The sequence below is a fragment of the Vipera ursinii genome, assembly GCF_947247035.1.
Source record: "Vipera ursinii genome assembly, chromosome: 4".
Taxonomy (NCBI): Eukaryota; Metazoa; Chordata; class Lepidosauria; order Squamata; family Viperidae; genus Vipera; species Vipera ursinii.
In genome coordinates this window covers 96220341-96243817 of record NC_139514.1, presented here as the reverse complement: position 1 = coordinate 96243817, position 23477 = coordinate 96220341, and the positions used below count along the sequence as shown (strand labels likewise).

The 23477-nt window shown below is 51.0% G+C and overlaps 2 protein-coding genes across 2 annotated transcripts; one reads left to right on the top strand and one right to left on the bottom strand.

Annotated features, from left to right (window-relative positions):
• Window positions 1-293: 293 nt before the first annotated feature.
• On the bottom strand, window positions 294-4510 carry ZIC2 (Zic family member 2; the record flags this gene model as incomplete). Its single annotated transcript, XM_083363067.1, has 3 exons — window positions 294-590; window positions 1207-1370; window positions 3445-4510. The coding sequence occupies 3 exons, from the start codon at window positions 4508-4510 to the stop codon at window positions 294-296; spliced, it is 1527 nt and encodes a 508-aa protein (XP_083219193.1).
• A 12347-nt stretch (window positions 4511-16857) lies between these two features.
• ZIC5 (Zic family member 5) lies at window positions 16858-22939 on the top strand (the record flags this gene model as incomplete). Its single annotated transcript, XM_083362827.1, has 2 exons — window positions 16858-18367; window positions 22488-22939. The coding sequence occupies 2 exons, from the start codon at window positions 16858-16860 to the stop codon at window positions 22937-22939; spliced, it is 1962 nt and encodes a 653-aa protein (XP_083218953.1).
• Between the last annotated feature and the right edge of the window lie 538 nt (window positions 22940-23477).

Genomic DNA, 23477 nt, shown 5'->3' with positions numbered 1-23477 from the left:
GGACAAATCTCTGCATAAAGAATATTTGCAAGTGTGGAAGCAGCGGCTGTCTCTGGGTGGGGAGAATCCTTTGCTGCTTTATAGACTTCCTCTCCTCTTCTTATGCCTTCTCTTTTTTAAAGAGCCCCTCTCAGCATTTCTCAGTCTCTCTCTCTCTCTGCTTCGGGATGTTTTGAATTCAAGCAAAAGGAGAAAAAAGGGAGTGAATGAGAGATAAAACAGAGAGTTGCAAAAGGACTCCAACTGCTTGGTCCCCAGGGATCCGAGAAGAGTGGCTGCTGTGCCAGGAGTCTTCAGACGTACCACTCGTTGAAATTGGAGGTGAGGCTACTATGGCTCCCTCCACTGCCGCCACCGCCACCTCCGGAGCCAGCCGTTCCGCTGCTGCTACCACTCCGATGAACTGCAGACACCGCCACCGCTGCTGCTGCCGCTGCTGCAGCAGCCGCAGCAGCTGCCGGAGACAAGTTGGAGGTGGCCGTATTTTGGGTCTCTGTGCTGGGGGACACCAAACCCGGCGGGGTGGAGGATTCGTAGCCAGAGCTGGCAGCAGGCGAGGAGTCGGAGCCTTGTGGAGAAGATTCATGAACCTATAAGGCAAAGCAAAACAATTATTATGGTTGTTCACACCATCAGTCAGATGTGTAGACAGGATTTGGCATTTTTATCCACCTATCCAGTCCCCAAGGACCTGGAATAGGCAGAGGTTGATGTTGGATGTAAGTTATCCTGGTTGGATTGTAAGCTGTATCTAGTAAAAACTGGCCTTTGTAATTGACTGATGATGATTTTGTCCATGCCGTGTTCAAGTGGTGCTGTTTTTATTATATTCATATTTTCTCCCATTATAAATAACAGAAAGAAGTCTTCCTGGAGCTAAGGCTGTGAGTCCCCACCAAAGCCCTCCTTAAAATGGGGGTGTTAATTTCAGTCTTCCTTGACAGTCTAGAGAACCCCAATTCTGTTCTGTGCAAAATAAAGTGATATAAACCGTGACACAGAAAAGCAGGCATTTTTGATTCAGCTCGAGGGCTCCCTCTGCCCCAAGAAGGAAGCCCTCATTTCAAGGGATCTCTGGCATCCCAGGAGCCCAGGCCCACTCCTTGGCTGTCCCTCCCCACTGACTCTGCCTCTCTCTCTGTCTCTCTCTCTCTCCCCCTCCTTGGTCCTCCTAATCCCCTTCCCAAGCCGGTGCCAATGGGTTACCTTCATATGTTTCCTCAGAGAGCTGGGGTGGGTGTAAGATTTGTCACACATTTTGCACAAGTAGGGTTTGTCCGAAGTGTGGACGTGCATGTGCTTCTTCCGGTCGCTGCTGTTGGCAAAGCGCCTGTCACAGCCTTCGAATTCACACTGGAAGGGCTTCTCCCCTGCAAGAAATAAGGACAGTGACCACGGGGTAAATCGCTGCAAAAAGGATCAGTCCACCGAGATGCTCCCCCCCCACCCCCAGTGCAGCCCGCTTAATGAAGGAGTCCATTTTCAGGGATAGAAAGACCTGTAGTGACTGAGTGATTGCACAGGAAGCAGAATATGCCAGGCCTAAAGGAAGACATTATTCAGTGATTAAATGCCACCTTATTTCTAAGCACTTTAATTTGAAAATACTTTCTAGCGCTGAGAAGGGTAAAACAAGGTAGTACAGTATGGCGGGGACTTAGCTAAAACATGACAATCCGGGAATTTGAGAAAGTTCTTGGAGCTGTAAACTTGGTTTCCTAGGCAGACATAAACAGAGGGAGAGAGATCACGCGTGTGAAAGACAACCTGTGGCCATTGTTTCAAATCCTAAATTCCACAGCCGAAAAGCAAGAGAACGCGGCCCTGTTTCTATTTCAGGATACAGCTTAGAAGCAAAATTAGCTTCTCAGGTCAATCCAGATTTAATAAAACTAACAAGCACCCAAGATCTGAAAAACGGGTGTATTTTTGCCCCCATTAATAGGACATTGGAAGTTAATCCTGGTAGATCTGCCTGGGGTAGTGGGTGGCAATGTGTGTGTGTGTGTGTTGGGGGGGGGGGGAGAATGTGGGAGTATGGAAGAAAATACTTGCAAAATATCCCGAGCTTTTTCACCCTGTTGCCAGAGTAATTTGTAGGTGTGAGAATTCAACTACCAACACCTCCCGATCCTCCGATCCTCTCCCCTTAAATCGGAGGTGGGAGAGATGGGCAATTTCACAAGAAATTCCATTAGTACGTAAATTGTTCCTTAAAGGCAAACCGCTCAGTGCCAAATCGCGGCCATCTCCCTTCAAATCAACGTCTCGGATTTGTTAAACCTCGTTAAAACCTGTCTGGCACCTAGGTCGGCTCTTAACACATCAACAAGAAGGCCCAGAGAGGTCTTTTCGTTAATACCGATGTCCGGAAATCGCTAAAATATTTGACTTTTTTTCAGGGCCGGGAAAGAAAAGAGGCGAGGCAAAAAAAAAAGTCTGGGCTTAAATGTGACCGGAGAGTGGGGGGGGGGGACCTTGGGAACTGATGGTCTTTTAATTTCATCGCTTGGACTTAGCAACAAAATCGCGAGTCGTTTTGGCCCTCTATTTCTGAGAGGATTCTTCTAAGCCTGAAAGTTAAATCCTCCGGCAATTATTACATAATATAAACAAGATAATACCAAAACAAAAAAAAATCCGCTTCGGCGGCTGAGACTTTCAAAATGAGAAAGTGTTATTTCTTATCCCCTTAAAGTGAAATGAAAAGCAGTAGCATCGCTCTGCGAAAAAGAGGACGCTCTGCTCAAAAACAGAACTCCTTGGGGAAGAAAAGCAAATCTACTTCCAGTTCCCGACGCTCCGCGCCGTATGTGATCCATTCTCCGGGATACTGCAGTCCATGCGCGTATTTCGGCAACTTTCCAGACCTCCATCTACTTACTCAGAAATAAATCGGAAGGATTTCTAAGTCAGCGTCCTCGTGAGGATTGTACATTTATTGTGCGAGTAATCCTCGAAATCTCCCGAGTTTCCCTTTGTTGTTTCGCTCAAAAGGGACGGAGGGCTAAGAGCTTCTTTTTGCCGCCTTACATCCCGCCCGCATTTCCAACTCTAGTGCGGTCTCGCCGCTTCGGTTTCCCACGGAAAATAGCTGGTTCCCAACTAGATTTACTTAAACTCACGCTTGGTTTTTACTCCGAGAAGTGCAAAACTCAGTAGCGAGACTCGCCTGGACCTCTAAATATATTCCTTTTTTTTAAAAAAAAACTGCCAAAGACTAAAGCTTCGTACTATTTAAGGAAAAACACAGGGATAAAATAAAATAAGGGTTTACCAGCCGTCGTCCTTGTAGGTGGAGCGACGCGAAGGAAGAAAGCAAACCTTACAATTCGAGTTTCAGCCCGAAAGAAGCGGATTTTTTTTTTTACCGACCTGCCCTCCCCGCGGCCACCATCTAGTCGCCGCCCCTGCCCGCTTTCTTCCTCGTCGGTCCCGACTGACCTGTGTGCGTCCTTTTGTGGATCTTGAGGTTCTCGGAGCGGGCGAAGACCTTGCCGCATCCCGGGAAGGGGCAGGGGAAAGGTTTCTCGCCCGTGTGCACGCGGATGTGGTTGACCAGCTTGTACTTGGCCTTGAAGGGCTTCCCTTCGCGCGGACACTCCTCCCAGAAGCAGATGTGGTTGCTCTGCTCAGGCCCCCCGACGTGCTCGACGGAGACGTGAGTGACCAGCTCGTGCATGGTGCTGAAAGTTTTATTGCAACTCTTTTTGGGGCTGCTGAGCTGCTCCGGGTCGATCCACTTGCAGATCAGCTCCTGCTTGATGCATTGCTGGCGCATGTAGCGGAAGAAGGCCCCGGGGTGGTGGTGGTGGTGGTGGTGGTGATGGGCGTGCGGGTGGGCGTGCGGGTGGTGAGCGTGGTGTGCAGCCATGTTCATGCCCATGTTCATATTCATGGGGCCGTATTGGCCATGCAGCTGGGCTGCCGAATAAGGGTCAGTTCGGGGGCTGGACACCTGGCGGTACTGATCCGACCGACCGAAGACTTCTCCGGGTAAGCCCAAGCGCATCTGCCCGTTGAGTACGTTGGGTGAACCGGGAGCGCCGTGCTGGTCTCCGATGCCCGGGAAGAGCAGGTGGCTCTGCGCCTCCGCATGCGGGTGGTGGAGGCTGCCGGTGGCCGCCGCCGCCGCTCCAAACAGCCCGTGCTGCCCGCCGCCGCCCGCCGCCGGCTCCCCGAAGCCTCGGCTCCGAAACAAGAAGTCCCGCGGGGAGTTGAAAGGCGGCCCGGAGTAGGAGCCGACATGGGCGGCGTGCGGGTAAGCCGGTGCCTGCGAGCTGAAGGCCGAGCCTTGCCCCGGGGAGAGCTCGTGAGCCGCCGCCGCCGCCGCCGCCGCGTTGAGCTTGAAGGCCCCCAGGTGAGCCGCCGCCGCCGCCGCCGCCGAGTCCACGAAGCTGTTCTGCAGGCTCAGTTCGCGCTCTTGCATCTCCGCCGCCGACGGGGGCGGGTGCCGGGCGAACGTGCCCACTCCCAGCGCGGGGAACTGCGGCCCCGCATCCAGCAGCATGCCGCTCGAACCCCCCTCCAAGGTCGGGGGCTCTGGGCTGCAGCCGCCGCCGGCCCCGCCGCCGCCGCCTCCTCCGGAGCGAAAGAAAGAACGAAGAGCGCTGCCGAGGCGAGTCCAGGCGCAGGCGGCAACCCGAAGGGTCTTAAACGGCTGAGGCGGGGGCGGGCGGGCCGGCAGGCGGGAAGGGCAGCCCTGAAGGGACGAAGGCAAAGAGCAGTCCGGAGAGAGGAAGGAGGCGAGAGAGAGAGCGAGCGAGAGAGCGGTGGGGGGAGGAAGGGGGGGGCTCTCGCTTTTCCCTGGGAAAATAAAAACACAAGGCACAAACCCCCGGCGAAGAGATGTCAGCGCCACAGTCACACCAACAGCCTCTCGCACACACAGGCGAGGAGCTATATAGTGAGAGCCGCGCGCGCGCCACACACACACACACACACGCACGTACACAGGGAGGAAAAAGGCGCGCGCACGCGCGGGCGAGCGAGAGTGGCGGCTTTTTCCTCACACGCCGCAAGCTTTCCGAAAACAAGCCCGCTGCCCTCCTCAGCCGCGCTCCTCCCTCCCCTCTCCCCGGCCCTGTTTGGGATCACTGCTCCCCTTCTCCTTCGCCGCTGCCCGCCATTCGCTTTGCCTGACGAGCTCCAAACTTGCAGGAGCCGCCGCCGCCGCCGCCTCCTCAGCGAGGAAGGAAACCGGCGCCTCTTTCTCGCCACAACCACCCAACCGCTCACTTTAAGTTGGGAAGGGTGGGAGGGGCCGGAGGGAGGGAGGGAGGGAAGGAGAGCGGTGAGGGGGGATTGGAGAAAAAAAAAGAGAAGGGGAAAAAAAAGAGAAGGGAGTCCGGAACAATAACGCGGGCGGTGGGAAGTGCCCAATGTGCGTCCCTCAGGCCGGGCGCGGGTCCCACTCAGGCATGGCTAGCGCCCGCCATGAGGAGCCTCCAACCGCGAGGGGGAGCGGGGAGAGCCGCTCCTCCTCCTCCTCCTCCTCTCTTTGGCGCGCGCAAAGGGGGGCGTCCTCCCTGGTCTTCCCTTCGCCTCTCCTCCTCGTTTCCTTGTTAAGGTGGGCGCCGCTGCGGTGGCCGGTTTTTATCCCCCGCTCTCCACCCGCGTCTCCTCCCAGCCTCTCCCGCTAGCTGCTAGGCTGGACTGGCCGCTCCTCTCCCACCGCCCCCTTTAACAGCAGCCAGGCCATTCTCCAGGCGCCCTCTCATTGGTCGCTCCGGCCCATCAATCCGATCCTTCCCCCCACAGATGGGCTAATCGCCACTCGCGAGTCCCCGGCTCCGATCCGCCTCTCTCTCTCTCTCTCTCTCTCTCTCTCTCTCTCTCTCTCTCTCTCTCTCTCTCTCTCTCTCTCTCTCTCTCTCTCTCTCTCTCTCCCCCCCCCCGGGCAGCGCTCTCCAAGTCCCGGTGGGCACCCCCTTCCCCCGAGCCAAGGCGAGAAAGAGGCAACCTTTGGATCAGAGGGCAGGGAGAACGGGCTGTCGGGGAGGGGAGGGGGAGGAGGAGGAGGAGGGATCGGAGACCGCTGACCGCAGCGACCGCCGGGCACAGCTTCGGTTGCGGAGAAGGAAGGGAGCAAAGAAGCGGAACCTCCGCGGGGGCCCCACTCTTCCTGGAAAAGAGAGGGACCCCGTCACCCTGAACTGTCAAGGGGTGGGGCAGGAGGCCGGGGAACAGCTCCGAGGGAACGAAGGAATGGCTCGGCGGGCGGGGAGAGGCAGACAGCGGTACTCCCCTCGGAAGGCGCCCTGCGGCTTGGCCGAAACCGACGGGAGTTCCTAAACCTCCCCCCCTTCCCAGGAGATAAGCTGCGCCGAAGAGGCCGCGGCACGGGTGGAAATAGAGTTGTCTGCTCCTCGTGTCAAGGAAGGAAGGAAGAGGGCCGGTTGGGGGTGGTCGGGAGGGCACAAGGGAGCTAGCCGCACGTCGGGGAGGGCGGTGCGGAGAGACAATCGGGCCCTGCAAACTTGCGCTTGAAAGATCCGTGCGCGCGCGGGCGCGCTTGTGAAGGAGCGAGATGGGACGAGCAGGGTCAGAATCAACTGTCAGGTCTTTGGGGTTGAAATCGGCCAAAAACTCTTGAGAAAATTCCCAGTATTCGCTTCTATCAGGAACGTGACCTGATTGTGTTATGTTGCGTAAATTGACCCCACAAAAACAGCAATCCTGAAATAACAATAACAAGAAGTAATGGCGCCATCTTCTTTTTTGCATTTAGCAAAACAACCCACTTGTGCGGCTCTAGAAAATCCGGAAAGCATTTTATTTATTTTAAGATACTACAATTCTACAATTGTAGAATTATATTATTATTATTATTATTATTATTATTATTATTATTATTATTATTATTATTATTATTATTATTATTATCTTAGCACAGGCCTGTTTCTAAACAGATTTTGTTAGATTAATTAAGAGGTAAATTCTTAAAATATATTGCATAGGCGAGTAGATAGCACCTCATACAAGATTTAACAATACTTTTGGACAAACCCTTTTGTTTTATGCTTTATTTCGCCCTCCCCCGCGTGCACACATACACTCCAATTAATTATGAAATCAAAAAGTGCTTTACCCCAGCTACCCAGAAGTAAACCCGGACAGCGGTTGCTTTTTCACCCTGAGCCGAGGCTGCTTTTTTTGACAGCCGAAACGGGCTTTCAAGACGAAGCGCTGCCCCTCACTGCTTCCCCGCCTCCGGAGGGCGAAGCGGGCGCCGCGACCCTTTCGTTGGCTTTTGCCTCGTCCCCGGGACAGACTAGCTACCCAGCGCCTCCGCTTCTCCGACCGGCTGGCAGGAGGAGGAGGAGGAGGCGGCGGCGGCGGCGGAGGGCGGAGAGGGCAAGCCCGAGAGACGCGCCCTCTCGTTTATTGATCTGGCCAGCCTGTTTTGCCGAGGCTCGCCTTTCGCCCCTTTCTGGAATGGGGAGCTTGGGCCGCGGGCAAAAATGCAGGGCCAGAGGTGGCGGCGGCGGCGGCAACAGCTAAGCCGGTCTAGGCCTCTTCCAAGCTCCCGGTATTCGGCGAACTTGACCGCAGCGCAACTGTACAGGCGGTGTACGCGGCCTGAACTCGTCCGCTCGAGAATCCATTCCCCCCGGAATGGGAAGGTATTGGGGAAACGGCATCTGGCTTCCTCTGTTTTGTCCAGAGAAGGGAAGGGAGTGCACCCACCATGGTTGTGAAGGTGGCCACCATGCCTTCCTTCCTTCCTTCCTTCCTTCCTTCCTTCCTTCCTTCCTTCCTTCCTTCCTTCCTTCCTTCCTTCCTTCCTCTTGATTGTCCAGGACGTTGTCTGGATAAAATAGTTCCTTCCAGTAGGAAACTCCGTAGGCTCAAACTCTGTGCTTTTCTTCTAAACTTCGTTTTCTCCTCTCCCTGCAGAAAGTTCAAAGCTTGACCTTTCTGCCGCTCCCCCCTCCCGCTTTGTTAGTCTCCAAACCGCAGAACCTTCCCGTCCCCCCCCCCCAACAACAATGTCACGGGGGTGACCAGGAAAGGGGGTGGGGGTGGGAGAGAGAAGCTCCTGGAAACGAGCCTGCCGTCTCTTTCACGGGCCATTGGCCGAAGTGCAGCCTTCACAGCGCAGCCTTTACCAGAAGAGAAAGCAGCCTGCAGGCAAAGTTCCTTGGAAAAGTGAGGTCCGAGGCATCTCTTGAAGGCCTGGTCTGCACTGTCTGGGAGGCTTCTCAGGAACAACTCTTGGGAAAACACGTCCCTGACTTGTAAGTTTAATTCCTTTCCCGTTTCTGCCTTTTTCTTTTCCAGACTGCCAAGGTGGCAGGCTTTGCTATATTTTGTGGTCTTAGTATTTCCCATAATTGGCCACTTTGAGATTCCTACTCCTTGAAATTGAGATCTGGAATCACAGGGAGGGAACCCCATGAGATCCTTTTTGCCTCTCGGACCTGCCTCTGGCTCCGCAGAAGCTCCCGCTTCCTTTGATGCGGGAATAGATTTTCTTGGGCCAGAGGATAGGCTCCTGCATGTAGATAACTGTACAGAAAAGGTATATACGAAGTGTTGAGAATCTAACTTCTGCTTTCCCAAGGAGAACTGCAATTTTTTGATTCTTCCCAAACCTGTGCACGCTTCTTAGAAGGCTTTCCGGTTTTCCGTGAATTTACTCAAGGCTACACAAATGTAAAACTGCAGCCTGAATTAGAAAGAAATACCTTCTAAGGAAGTGTGTGGACTGTACTCTTAAATCTTTTCCAGTAGGCACAACCCACCCAATGATAAAATATCTTAAAAGTGAATGCTGTTTGCTTGGGAATTATTTCCATGTTATTTAGGGGCTCCTCCCCACCCGCATTGAATGTGCCTCAGATTAACACAGCCTGTCTATTGTTATTAGGCTGGCTTGTTTCCCATTGAAACCCAAATTTTAAAAAATGTTTTTCATGCTTATGATCTGAATCTGTCAGATAACGAACGTGCTGAGTGTCCATGCTAGATCTGTTTATTCCTCAAGTTGATCAGATTTGTTTCCAAATAAAAGTGTGTAGAGTGTTCGTAATTTGTACAGTGCATTTGTTTTAAATTGTGGTGGGAGAAGAATTTTGAGAAAGGGAAAAGAGAGGAGGAGTAAGATCCCGGATTTCCTGGTTACATCCCATTTTTAGATTATAAATTCAGCTTGTAAAATCATTCCAAATTACTATGAATTGGAGGAGGAGGGTCTGCCCCCCACACTCACACACATACACCAATTTCTTCAGGTCTGCTTGCCTAGGATTATTGTCTGTATCACAGGTGCTTACAAATTCAACAGGCTCATCAACAGGATATTCCCAAACTCAAGATCAACCATTTCTAGGCCCTTCAACCTCTGACCTTTGAAGATCAGAAGAGAGAGGAATCTATAGAGGGCAGCGTCCTTCTGTAATCTATAGTTTGGAGTGTCCACCATCACAACCCCAGAGATCCAACCCCCCTCTTTCTTTTTGGTCAGCATTCTGACAGAAAGCCAAGGGAGAATCTCTTACATATCATAGCAATATCAGCCAAAGCTATATAACTTTTGAAAGAAAGATGCTAAAAAACAAACATACATGTGCACAACAGCCAGCCAGTCAAAGAAGAAGCCATCCACACCTTCCTTCTTCAACCCTATTAACATTTATCATTCACCCTTGGCCAGAGACAGTGGCCCTTTGGAGCACAAGGCATTTGGATCAGAGATGGGTTCCAGGTGCCCAGGTATTGAACTGCTTAAAACCCACCTAAGCCGCATGTGTCTGTGTATCAAATGTCAATAGAGGAAAATGCAGAACTTTAATGAAATTCATTACTTTGAGTGGAAGTACAATTGACCCAATGACTAAAACTTGTTTGTTTACAAAAAACAGATCCTTTTATATAAGCATGTATAATGAGACTCAGAGATTCTCCTTGGCACGTCTTGCTGTGCTTTTTCCGGCCTCTCTCCAGCTGTGGGTTTGGCCAGCTGGCCTTGTTCTGGGAATGCAGAACAAGTGGCGGCTTGGGGATGCCTTTCCCTCCTTGCTACAGCTGGGGTCAGATCCTTCCTACTGCCATTCATAAGGAAGGGAGGCATCCGGGAACCATATTGCTTATACTTAGGGAAGCCGTCAAAATGTCGCTGCTTGATTTATCTCAAAACAGCTTCTTCCAATCTCGGTTGCTGAAAAATAAGGGACCGAAAAGAAAGATGTATGTCTATCACCATCAAAGACAACCATTTAATTCTGGCAGTATTTGCTCTTCTAAAAGTAAAGTGCGCACTGATGTACACCCAAAATGAGATATGGGAAACAGAGTAAATATGGGTTACAGAGGCAGCCTTTACAAATGTTGTCGCCTTTCAAAGTGACAGTTTGGCTAAATTGTTCTCTAATTGCCTAAAGTCTGTTTGGATTGAGGAGATAGATAAATTATATAAATATCTAATCATAGAGAGAAACAGATGGTATTTGTTTTGTAATCGCATACATTTAATAACCCAGTTATGTTTTCAGTATTAAAAAGATATTCCTGTTATTTGGGAGAAAAATATATTGGTTGCCAATCTGAGAGGAAGCAGCATAAATTTAACATTTTGGCTGCAATCTCACCCAGCTATGGATAAGTCTCACTGGAGTCTGGGAATTTATTTTTGAGCAAGCACCCGCACCTATTTTAAAATATTTTATAAAGGTTTGTTGTATCAGCTGGTTCAGAACTGTCCAATTAAATTAGCTTCTTTGTAAAGCAATATTACCTAAAATGGCAGCCACCATGTTTATCACCATATTTAGGAAAAAATTTTAAGCCGAGACCCTCAATTCTGAAAACACAGAAATCTCAGTCTCACTTAATGTATTCAAACCCCAAAGCTGAAGGGGTTTCTGTATGTCACTGTTGTTTTTTCACCTTTTCTGCAGCCCAACAAGCATCCTCAAATTTCTGATGAGTATCAGGAAAGCAGATTAGAGCTAAGAGCAGGGAGAGAGTAACAGAATTGTTATTTTCACTCTATATGTTAAAAATAGTTGCTGGTAATATCTATAAATATATACCATATCATCACATGGATATTGTTTGTATGTGCTAGGCCACGTATCCCTTTCCCCAAGGGGTTGAGGAAAAAAAAATCATAACATGTACAATACAATTTGATGGAGTTTATTTGGAAGTATTTTCCATTATATATGTACTGGACTTAACTTGCAGACAAATGGGTATGTAACTAAAGCTTCACAACGGATTCCTAAACACCTACTCAAGTGTAAACCTTTCTGAGTTTCCTCCCACATAAATAAACAAAGGATATCCTTCCAAATCTACTTCAAAAATTCCTTAGTAGGCAAACCTGTAAAAAACTAAGGAGGGGGATTTTTGCTCACAGTCAACCGGCATAAGTTCTTTCAGGGTGTGATCCAATGGATTCAATATACTGCCAAGGAACAGCAAACCCCCTTTTAACTCGAGGTGCTGATTACTTTGAACTGATGCGCACAGGGCTGTAATGCTAAGTGTGGTTTCTTGGGGTCGCTGCGTGCATTCCAGCTTGCTTTGCTCTGATAAATCCCTGCAGCTCTCTGCCCCCCCCCCCATCTAACCTGCAAGATCATGGCAGATACCAACAACAACAACAACAACAACAACAATTAGAATCTTGGTAAGTATGCCTGTGCGTTTGGAATGGAGGTGGAGACAATTTCCTTTGTATGAGGGGAAGAAATGAAAAGGGGGTTGCTTCAGCTTCATTGATCCAGAACTCAGACAAAGCATGGGAGGCAGCAGTTTTTAACTGGGAAATCCATTTGCTTGGCATACTGATTATTACTTGGAGACATTAGCCACTGATTTTAAACAGCTTTCGGATCTCGCTGAGGGACCCACCTGAATATCCCACATTTGTTCTACTCCGAAGAGTTAAAAAGGCCCAAAGGCCTTATAATAATGCATTTAACCTGTTCTTACCTCAGTGACAGAAGATCAAGTAAAACCTAACCCTTTTAGAACATAAAATCAAACGGCTGGAAGGACTCTTCTAGTCCAATCCTGCTCAAGGCAGGAAACCTTATTCTATCCTGGTCAAATGGTTGTCCATTCTATTTTTGAAAACCTCCAGTGATGGAGCACCCACAACTCTGGGAGACAAGCTGTTCCACCGATTAATTGTACCCCCTCCTTTTTCCTCCAACCACACTGCAGGAATTTGCTGAATTAACCCTGCAGGGCTCTAAATATAGATAGATAAGCCTTACATTTTCAGTAGCAGAAAATATTTTTAATGGAAGCTGGGGCAAAAGGGGGGCAGAATCGAGAACCAAACAGTCCGTGAAGCTCAATGGGGCAAGATCCACACGTGAGATTTATTGCATCTTCTATAGCAATGGAAAGCTTGTCTTCATTAATGGTAGATAGATCGCCATAGCAACGGCTGGGCGTCGCAGGAAAATCACTAGTGTAGAAATGGGCCGGGACAGCTACTTAATTTACTGGTTTCATTAGGACAAAGTATGTGTGCCTTATGAGAGGTGCGGGATTCTAATTCCTATGGAAGAAGGGATGGGGCGAGGACATTAAGTTTACCAACAGGTACTTGTGGAGGAAGGGAGAGAAAACCAATCTCTCCCAAACTCCTTGATTTCGAGAGGAATGATAAGAATTTATTGAAAGTTATCCCGGAGTCAGTATCTAAAAAAATCGTAGCTGAATAAGTTGTTCTCTCCACACATATTTCTTCTCTCTCTTAGCCAATTCCCATGCCTAGATTTGCACAGCGTACTTAGCCCAATTACTGAATTATTTTTTGTGTTCTGCATACATAACACATGGAACATAAAACGACTAGCTGGGGTGTGTTCACAGAACATGTTAAGCTATGGGAGAGAGGGAGGGGGAGGGAGGAAGGGCTTTAATTAAAATAAAAACTAACCCGACTTCAACTGACTTAATCCAGTGTGTTGACTAATATAGCTACTGTGTGTGTGTGTGTGTGTGTGTGTGTGTGTGTGTGTATGCGCGCACGCCCCTAAAGAATGTGATGCCTGTTCTGCTGGCAGGGCTTTTTAAAAGATCTTGAGAAAAGCTGTTAATTGCTCTCTCGTTTTAATTATTCCCCAGAAGGCATTTTTTTCTCTATTCTAGAATATCGTCCCCACCTCCCGAATATCAATAACATGTGTGCACTAAAGACAACTACTTGCAAATGGGTTTCGAGATCATTATCATATATTTGCATAATGCCACCGTCAAACAAATGCCTTAAACAGCAAGCAAACAAAAACACGAGAGAGCTGATTTACGGAAACGTGCAGTGGGCTGAAAGAGAAAAAGGCAGATAAACAAAACAAATAAACAAACTAGAAGAGAGAAGGCAAAGAGACTTATTACAGGAATCGGTTTGGAAAATGTACTATATTCGGCGAAATAAATGGAAGAACGGGTATTTCAAAATTAAACTAAATGCTCCTCGTCAGGAGTGAATTTTCTGCCTATTTCTTCTGATAGGCTTTTGAATGATCCACAGTAGTAAAACATGAATTTTTTCGCCCTGTACAATTTCGAAGAGGGAATCCTGGTCAGACAAGCCTGGTTTTACAGACCAGTTGCCTACTAATAACGGCGCGGTTGTTCCCTGCATCGCTGTATTCAGAAGCGAGCCTACCGCTTCCCACTCTCGGGTTGCGGGGTAAGGTCTATCTAGCTACCGGGCAGACGAGGCGCTTTCCTTAGTGCAGCGTTTCCCAACCTTAGGAACTTGAAGATGCGTGGACTTCAACTCCCAGAATTCCCCAGCCAGCGTAGCTGGCTGGGGAATTCTGGGAGTTGAAGTCCACGCATCTTCAAGTTCCTAAGGTTGGGAAACGCTGCCTTAGTGCACTAACAGTCAGCGACCGTGGCGGTGGTGATGAAGAAGATAACAACGATAATGAGGATGATGGTGGTGGTGGTGGTTGGGAGGGAACCAGTCTTCAGTCTGCACTCATTTTTTTGTCTTTGCCCGAGATAACAAAAATGGCAGTCTGGGTCACAGGATGGGCTTTTTAGCCCTGGCCTAAGGTTGAATGTACAAGGTGAGAATCTCACATCCTCAAGGCGTACAAAACTCGTGTTGCACAGAGTCAGGCCTCTTCAAAAAAAAAAACAGCTCGTATGTTTCCCATCCAATGGTCTGACCAAGAAGTTTCCACTTATCGTCCATACTGTCCCACACCGAACGACCATCCCCACGTGCAAGGTTCCGATATTCACCCGTCCTTCCAGCCTTGCATCGACTGTTTTGGAGATCCCAACAAAAAAAAGCAATGGATCAGGGAGATCAATTGGGCTTCGGAAGCTCGAAATCGATGGCACTTCTGTACCATCGTGTACTGGACAAGAGGGCGAACAGGGGGGTCCGTTCGAGGTACCTGCGCGCAGCTGCAGTACTGTCACTCAAGTCTGCCGCTGTGGTTGACCTGGGCACCTGCCGGAAAACAGTTTGATTTTGAGACTTCAATTAAGATCCTTTCCTCTTTAAGCACCCATCCCAACAGGAAGACGGAAGGGCACAACGGCGAAAGAATAACTGAAAAGTGTATTTATTCTCGACACTTGGGGTCTTAAAAACGCTTGCTAGGGTACAGAGTTCTTTGGACCCAGTGAGTTTTACCTTGGAAAGAAAAAAATGGACGGTATTGCTCGGGAGGATATTTTAATGAGAAGCACACGCGCTACTCGCTGGGTGGCCAGATCCTCACAGAAGCTGGTAATGACTGACCCTTCCTTATCTCACGACCTGAGGGCAAGTGAGAAAGTGGGGCGGTTCCTGGTAGAAGGGGGTCTCCCTCCCTCCCTCCGTCTCTCTAGGCTAAAAGCTCAAGGAAAGTCTATCATTTTTATTGCCAGGAAAATTGAACTTGGCGTGGGACGCTTTCCGCATCGCTTCCGACTGTGGCAAATTAGATGCAGGTCCTTCGCCAAAATAAGTCAGCCTTCGCCGTCTAGTGCGGCGCGTAGATCCAAGCGCCAGAGCCCCTGCCGAGTCTTTTCGCGCGCTCTTTAAGCTGGACGAGTAACTTTGTTTTTTTAAAGGAAATGCTACTGCCCGTTTGTGAGGCTTGCTCCCGCAGCAGTTCGCGTTCCCCACGCCGACCATCCAAGGCCGCTTCCCTTCCTCTTCCGTTTCCGAATCGCAATGTTGTATTCCCTCACCCCAGATTTTTAGAGCAAGTACTTTCCTTACAGAGACTTGCTTTGCCATTCCCACAGCCATCCCTCTTTCCCCCCCCCCCCGGAGGTAAATCGCATTAATTTCATTGGAACGTACGAATCTACAAAAATTAATCTATTTGCATCAATGTAAGAAAAACGAAGAGCGGGAGGAGGATGGGGAGGAGCTAGAGTTTGGGTGCCCGCCATTCCCTCCTCTGCTTCTTTCTGACCAGAACTAGTTCCTGGTTTGTTTGTTTTTTCACCTGCCTCTGAAAAGTTTGAGAGCCAGATCTTCTTCTTGAAAGGGCCCGACAAACTTTAGGCGGAGGAAAGAGCACTCTTGAGACCTCGGATATTTTTTTTTCCCCCAAAGGGTTAAGGAAGCGGTTTGGATAAACAGAATCGAAAGTTGGAAGGGGAAGAGAACCAAAAGGCGCGAGAAAAATTTGGACGTTCGGTAGCAACGATTTAACATTTGCGGGATTAATTCAACCACGGGGGAGGGGGTTTGAGAGAGAGAGAGAGAGAGAGAGAGAGAGAAAGAGAGAGAGAGAGAGGAAGAGGAGATGTGGGGGGGGGGACTAAAAAAGGGGGATCTCCTTTTTTTGAGACTCGATCATTTAAGACGAAATTCTGGAAAACGAATTTTCTCTGCCCCAGCGATTACAGCAATGAGTTCTTTGCTTTATCAAAAGAAAGGGACGGTGGCAGTTCTCCACAGCGGCTCACCAGCCCTCCCGTTGCCTGCTCTTGCTTGCAAGGCAGCCGCTTTTCTGGAGCCACGAGGCGGCCTCGGCTAGGTCAGCGCCCGGGTCCTTAATAAAGAGTGGCGAAGAACAAACGGATATCCACGGGTCCTTTTCGGTGCCCGCGTGGAAAATTGCATCCTCGCCCTGTCCCCTCGGGCGAGGCTGGCTCTTTCGAGGATTGGCGCAACGACTGAGGCCGGACAGCCTCAGCAGGCCGACTCGGGTGGGAAAGTTCCTTGAAATTGGGATCTTCCCTAGTAGTCCTACAAGGATCAGGCATTCTCGCCGAAGTGTCAACGGTGCAGCTATTAATGGGGATTAGGAGAACCGCCGTCATTCTCCACGCGCCTGTGCGTCGCCTTTGCCAAGAAACAACCTGTTGTAAACACAAGACTTTGGAGAGGCGCCGCTCCCAGAAGACCCAGAGCGGAGTTGCAGCTTCAGGCGGGCGGACGGGCGGGTCGCTCAACGAGTGACTGGCTCAGCTGCAAACCCGACGCCCTACAGGTGGCAGGGAAGCCGCAGCTCCTCCCCACGCAACTGTGGACTAGAGCAGCGTTTCCCAACCTTAGGAACTTGAAGATGCGTGGACTTCAACTCCCAGAATTCCCCAGCCAGCATAGCTGGCTGGGGAATTCTGGGAGTTGAAGTCCACGCATCTTCAAGTTCCTAAGGTTGGGAAACGCTGGACTAGAGTCAGCCGCCTTGCCCGCCGCTCGCTCGGCTCTTCCTCGCCGACGAGGCGCGAACTTTCCCCCTTCTTTCTCTCCCTTTCTCTTTTCCGCCGTGGGCAACTATTTCGGGGGAGGGAGGGAGGGAGGGAGGGAGGGAGGGGAAGAAGCAGCTCGAGCAAGTGCGGGGAAAAAAAAGAGGGGGGAGGGGGGAGGGGGAGAGGACGCAGGCAGGAGCGCGAGGGCGGTTCCCCGCTGAGCGCCCGGCCTGAATGGGAGCCAATCGCGCTGCCCTGGCCTCTGCCAATCATCGGTCTCCCTCCAATCCCACCCGCGCACATTTCCAAACTCTGGTTCCCAACCGCGCCGCTCAAATGTGCCGAGCGCTCTGCCAATCGCTGGAGGCCAGAGCGGGGAGCGGATGGAATGAGCAGCCGAGTTGGGAAGCGGAGGAGACAAAAGAAGTTAAAGAGCTGCTTAATCGCTCCATGTTTGGCAAGGCGGCGGCGCTGGTGACGGTGGCGGCGGCGGCAGCAGCGGCGGGCAGGGGGAGGAAGGCTTCAGCCCCCGCCGGGCTGGCCCAGGCCCGGGCTACCCCCGTGCGGCTCGATGGGTCATTGGGTGGCGGCGGCGGCATGGAGCCCGCGTTGAGTTGCAAGAGGAGCCCCAGCCTGCGCTTGGCCGACTCCCTCGGCGGCGGCGGTAGCGGCAGCAGCGCCACCGGCGGCGGCGGCGGCTTCCATCCCCTGCACCCGGGGGACTTAAGCTCTTCGGACCCGGTTGCTACTGCCCCCTTCGGGCCTGAGCACGTGGCGGCGGCGGCGGCGGCGGCGGCGGCTATCAAACTCAGCCCAGCTAGCCCCGAAGCGACTTTTGCCGCGGCCGCCTCTTTGCAATCCGCCGGGAGCGGACGTGGCGCCAACGGCGCGGCTCCCGCCTCGGCTACTCAGCCTTACACGGCGGCGGGCAGGGAGCTGGCCCTGCGGCGGGAGTCGGGCGTGCGAGGGGATCCGCCGCAGCTCCATCAGCCGGCGGCGGCCGCCAGCTCGCCCATGTTCATCTCCTCGGCCGGCACCTACGGCGCTGGGGGGGACCTTCATGCCGCCGTCTTTCCGGGCCTGCACGAGCACCCCGCCGGGACCTCCGCTGGGCACCCCTCGCTCAACGGCCAGATGCGCCTGGGGCTTGCTGTGGCTGCCGCCGCCGCCGCCGCCGCGGAATTTTATGGGCGCATCGAGCCCTTCAGCCCTTCGGCTGCCGCCGCCGCCGCCGGCTCCGAAGCGTCCTACGGCCCTGCGCCGCACGGCTATCCGGTCAACTTGGCGGCGGCGGCGGCGGCCGCTTTGCAGCAGCAACACCACAACTCCCACCCGCCTGCACATGCGCATCGCGCGCCGCCGCCGCCGCCTCCCCACGCGGGCGCCGCCGCCGCCGCCGCCTTCCTGCGCTACATGCGGCAGCCCATTAAGCAAGAACTGATCTGCAAGTGGCTGGAGGCCGAGGCGGGCGGCGGCGCGCCCCCCTGCTCCAAGACCTACAGCACCATGCACGAGCTGGTCAACCACGTCACGGTGGAGCACGTCGGGGGGCCTGAGCAGAGCAGCCACGTGTGTTTCTGGGAGGAGTGTCCCCGCCAAGGGAAGCCCTTCAAGGCCAAGTACAAGCTGATCAACCACATCCGCGTGCACACGGGCGAGAAGCCTTTCCCCTGCCCCTTCCCGGGATGCGGCAAGGTCTTCGCCCGCTCCGAGAACCTCAAGATCCACAAGCGGACTCATACAGGTGGGTGGCTGCTTTCCTCGTGGGCGCCTTTCCTGGCTACGCCCCGCCACGCGAAGCTCGGCTTCTCTTTTCTTCCGCCGCCCCCCCCCCTTTCCTCTCTCCGCCTTTTCTCTATCCCTGCGCCGGTTCAGACATGTGACTTTTATCATGAATAAGTAATTCCTTGGGCGCGATCGCTCCACATCGCCGCGAGCGAGAGTGTCCCTGATACATCTGTATTTATGTCGTATCTCCGCGTGTGTCGGAGGTGCGGTAAACCAACTTCAGAGCTCCAGCTGTGAGGCCTGGGCAGCTGGCGAGCTTTCCGGCTCCACAACACTCTTCGACAGGCAGAGGAAGAGTGCTGGGGAGATCTGGAAAAGAAACAAATGCCTGGGGAAAGTGAGAAAACCACAGGAGCCCCCAGGAACCAAGAACGGGCACTCTCTAAACTTTCTCTTCTCTACTGTCTTGTGAAATGGAGCACAATGTTGGGTTTTTCCACTTAGTGCGGAGAAAAAAACGTGACGTGTCTTTCATGTGAATCCAGAGAGGCAAGTATGGTTGAGATGTATGTCTTTGGGGGGGGGGGCGGGGGTTGGAGGGTTTTTTTGCATTTTTACTTTCAATATGTAGGCATAATTCTTATTTTGTGCCTTTGTGGTTCTGGAACGTTTTGGAGCCGTTTGATAGAAAGAGAGGTACGGATGTGTGCTGACCGAGGGGGATAATTTACAGCGACCTCCAAAAGTGGAGAGGAACTCGTGGAAGCTGGGACGAGTGGGCCTGTGGGCTGCTAAGGAGGGGTCGAGGCTTTTTAGTGGAAGTGGGTTTTTTTTTTTACGGCGCTGTTGACTTTTACGGCTTGGTTTTGATCTGCGACTGCCTTTTGATTTTCCTTAAAAGGCAGTTGGGATTTATAGTGGCCCGTAGACAGATATTATCCACCGGAGACGTTTTATGGGGAAGGTGGGCAGCGCAGGAGGGGAGTTCACCTAATTGTTTTGGTGATTTATTATTGTGTGTTTGCTGCAAAGAGAGAGCGAGGCAGACGAGGTGCAGTGCGCTTTTCAGCCGCCAAAGCAAATGGCCTCGGGCGGCGAGAGCAGTCGATTTTCAGGGGGAGAAGCTGCCCGACCAAACCCATCTGGCTGCCCTCAGCTGCCTCCTGTCCTTGTGCAGACTTCTCGGAGCCCTGGAGGGAAGGGGGAGGGGAGGGGAAGCTGCGTGTGTCCCGCGGGTCGGAGAATAAACGATTCTTGTCTCCGTTCCCTCTTGAGTCGCTCCAGCCCAGCCGCGGGATCTTTGCAGAAACTCTTTGTTTCTCATTTTCTTTCTTGCCGGTGCTCGGCGGAGAGGCGAGGTAAGGTGGGTTGTTTGTTTGTTTGTTTGCTTTGGGGGGGGGGAAGGAAATCCAACTGGTCTTCCCCCACCCGCCCTTTTTTTGGGGGGGGGGGCTTCCCTTTGCCTTCGGCCGCCACCGCCGGATTGACTGTTTTTTCCAGGTCTTGCCGCCCCGGGTAGCTGTCGCTGAGAAGAGGCTCGGCAGAGGATCCCTTTGGCGCTAAAGGGAAGCGGAATGGTGGGCTCGGACTCCGCCTGCTCGGTTAGGTCTAAGGGATGGAGGCGAGGAGGAAACGAACCCAAGCTTGGCCGACTGGACGAGCCTCAGGAGAGCCGGCAAAGGAGCTGACGGGCTCTGCGGGTTCTGGTCGCGGTGCGTCCTTTCTCTTCCGAGCAGCCTTTTTCTCGGACGCCAGAGCCAGCCCGGATCCCGACAGAGGAGGCTCTTCCCCTCACCAAGAAAGGAGTTCGTTTATGCTTTTCAGCTCCTTCGCCGGCCTCGGGCTCAGGCAGAGGCAAAACGCTACGGGTTAGGCGGAAGGAAGCCAGTAGCTGGGCCAAAAGAATGGCCTTTTCTCCTCCTTTCCTGGCTGCTTCTCCCGAGGAGGAGGAGGAGGAGAGATCGCTTCCGAATAAAGGCGAATATACGTGTCCCAGGATAACGTTGGGGGATCAAATCTGGGTTGGTCACCGGGAACAGAGGTTTTTTTCTTCCGAGCTTTCTGACTCCTCCTGGAGCCCATCCTAGGGACTTCTCTCTAGCAGAGTGTTTGCTGTAATCTGTGTGGTATTTACACGATGCTTGTTGTGTGGGGTTTTTTTTAGATGCTGATGGGACCTTTGCGTGTGCTGCCCAGCCCTCACCTTCTAAGTACTTGATATGCTGGGGGGTAAATCAGCATTCCTGTTGACTGATAGCCCCCCCCCGCCCCATTTCCCAGGCTTCAAGCAGGCTGTTTTTGTGCCTGCTTCTCCAACAATCTTAGTAGCTGCAAAGTCTGAATGTGTTACATTCAACTCTGCAGCACTAAGATCTCTTCCTTTGACTGAAAGCTGGATTTCTCAGGGCTCAGGAAAGGCGGTCCCCTTCATCCTTCTCGGGGGTGGGGGTCGAATGTTTTCCAGGAGAAAAGCGGACTATTTGCGAGCCTTTGCAAGCCGCGAATTTGTTCCGCCGGGAACGACGCCCGAGCCCACTAGTTATAGCTACCGGAGGACGGAGAGAAAGCACAGCGCTGCTGCTGCCGTTGCGCGTCCCTCGCCGTGAACTTTCCTCAGGGCAGGGCAGGTTCAGGACTGGCTGGCCTCGACTTACGTTCTCCCCAGGCGCTGCCGAAATCCCTCGTGGGTGCTGACACGGCTCAGGAAGCCTCTGCGCCGTCTAAACTTTATGCAGTAACATTAGAAGAGTGGCATCGGTGGGAGGAACGGACGAAACCGCCAATTTCATTTCCACTTGCTCTTTTCTCCTTGGAACTAGGAGGCTGTGCTTGAACTAAGAATGCTTGCATTAGGCCTCTGCAAGAAAATATTTGCATTGGAAAAGGGTTCCCCGTGGAATGTAGCGCTGGAAAGAGCAGATGGTGGTTGTTAGCAATAGTAAATAGGAGAAAAGCCTGCAGTTCTAGCTGGCATCCTTACCCCGCAGAGACTTCCTTTTTGTGGCAAGGTCTACCTGGTGAAAGATGCCACCTTTGCCTATTGTTGGCTGCAAGAATTATATTTTCTGTTCTACCCATAAAATAGCAAAATGAGCCCCCCCCTTTTTTAAAAAAAAAAAGATACCAACAGAAGTTAACAACAGAAATGTTTAACCTTCCAGAGCAGGCTTTGTAGGATTCATTTAGTTAATTCAATTGCATCAAGAGTCAGATTATTTTGCTTTCTGTCTTTTAGAGGACAATTCTTGTTAGCGTCACACTTCTAAACAGGGGAAACTTATAATCATGTCTGAATAGACAGCCCGAAGTTGCACTTACTATTAAGCTGCAGTTAAGCCCACCAAAAAAGCGTCACTATAGATTCCTGACATCACCCACTCCCCTGGAGGTGAGATACTTCTTGGGCAGCAGATCCCTTCCTTTTATGAGGCTACTTGCTTTGCACTTTTAGTGGATAGTTTCCCCAATCATTGGCAAGCAGTAAAGCAAAGCATGACAGAGGGGGAAAATTAATGCCTTCCTATCTGAGCATGTAGCTGGCCTGAGAATTTAGTGGCTTAAAATAATACTCAGTTATATGTTTAAACAGCTGCTCTTGGAAGAAATTATGGCCAGATATTTTTTTCTGAAGGTAGGTCAATTTTCCTGGGCAGCTTTTCCAAGCCTTTCCCTCCTTTAATCTCCAATTAATAACGTTTAATAAGAATGCAGAACAGAGATAAGAGGCAGCTGCTTTAGTTTTGTCCTAGAAGTGTTTTTCTCTGAAAGTCATGTTGTGTTGGATCATGGTTTAGAAAATGTTCCTGGATGGATTGTGCTTTGGAGCGAATCTAAATCCTGACATGCTGAACTTATTACTAAGGGGTGAGGGTGATGATAATGCTGAAAAAGTGTGCACATGGCAGCAGGGTGGGGGAGGAGGGTGAGAAAGGGTGAAGAGGGAGAAATGGCAATATAATGTTCCATGTGTGTATACACACACACATACATGCTTTTTTACAAGCTGCTTTAAACCTCCTTGAGCTAGGGCTTGACTCCATCATCCCAGTGTTTGATTTGACATGTAAATGCAAGCAGGTTGGCTTTCATCCTTTCTTTTCACAAGGAGACCTATTATAGATGTTTTTGTCTTTCAGGGGAGAAGCCTTTTAAATGTGAGTTTGATGGCTGCGACAGGAAGTTTGCCAACAGCAGTGACAGAAAGAAACACTCCCATGTCCACACCAGTGACAAGCCATACTTCTGCAAAGTCAGAGGCTGTGACAAGTCCTACACGCACCCCAGCTCTTTGCGAAAACACATGAAGATCCACTGCAAATCCCCGCCACCTTCTCCTACCCTAGGATCTCATGGGTACCAGCCTGTGGGGACAACCCTGGGTGGCCCCCTTTCGCCAATTCAGGACTCAGGAAAGGGTCAGCCTACCAGCCTTTCTCCTCAGGTCACCAATCTCAATGAATGGTACGTTTGCCAGGCCAGTGGGGTGGCCAACCACCTCCATACCCCATCCAGTAATGACACCTCTTCTGAGGAGGAAGATGAGGAGGAAGAGACATACGGGAACTCTGAGTCAAGAACTATTCATTAGAACTCTAGAATGGCGTAGACACGTGCCATTTTTGTTAACCTGGTCTATTTATTAACTAAATGAAACCCTATGGTGTTTGTATATGTAATTAATTTAAGTCATTGGACTTATCTCTTTTTTATTTTATTAAAAAAAATTAAATCAATTTGGATTTCAAGAATGACCCAACACACATTACTTTTCTGCCCCCACCCCTACCAGTCTAAGGATAATAGGAGAGGTTCCATGCATAGCTTGATTTGCAATTTATGCACGGCCAGCTTGACAGTCCCATGAAAATGTTTTCCAAAATAAAACCAGAAATGTGGCTTATGAATGCAGTATAAGTTAATGGGTGCTCTTGATGCCAGGAATAAACTTTATAAGCTTGCCCACCAAGCTTTGGAAAATTTGTCATTTGTTAAACTGCCTATTTTTCTTCTTTGCATTCATACAATAGTAATCTCTGTCTTTAGTTCACTGCCTTTGGATTTTTTATTTATTCCAAGATCTCAAAATGGAGTGCATGAATATAATCCTTGAACTGATGTTTGCATCA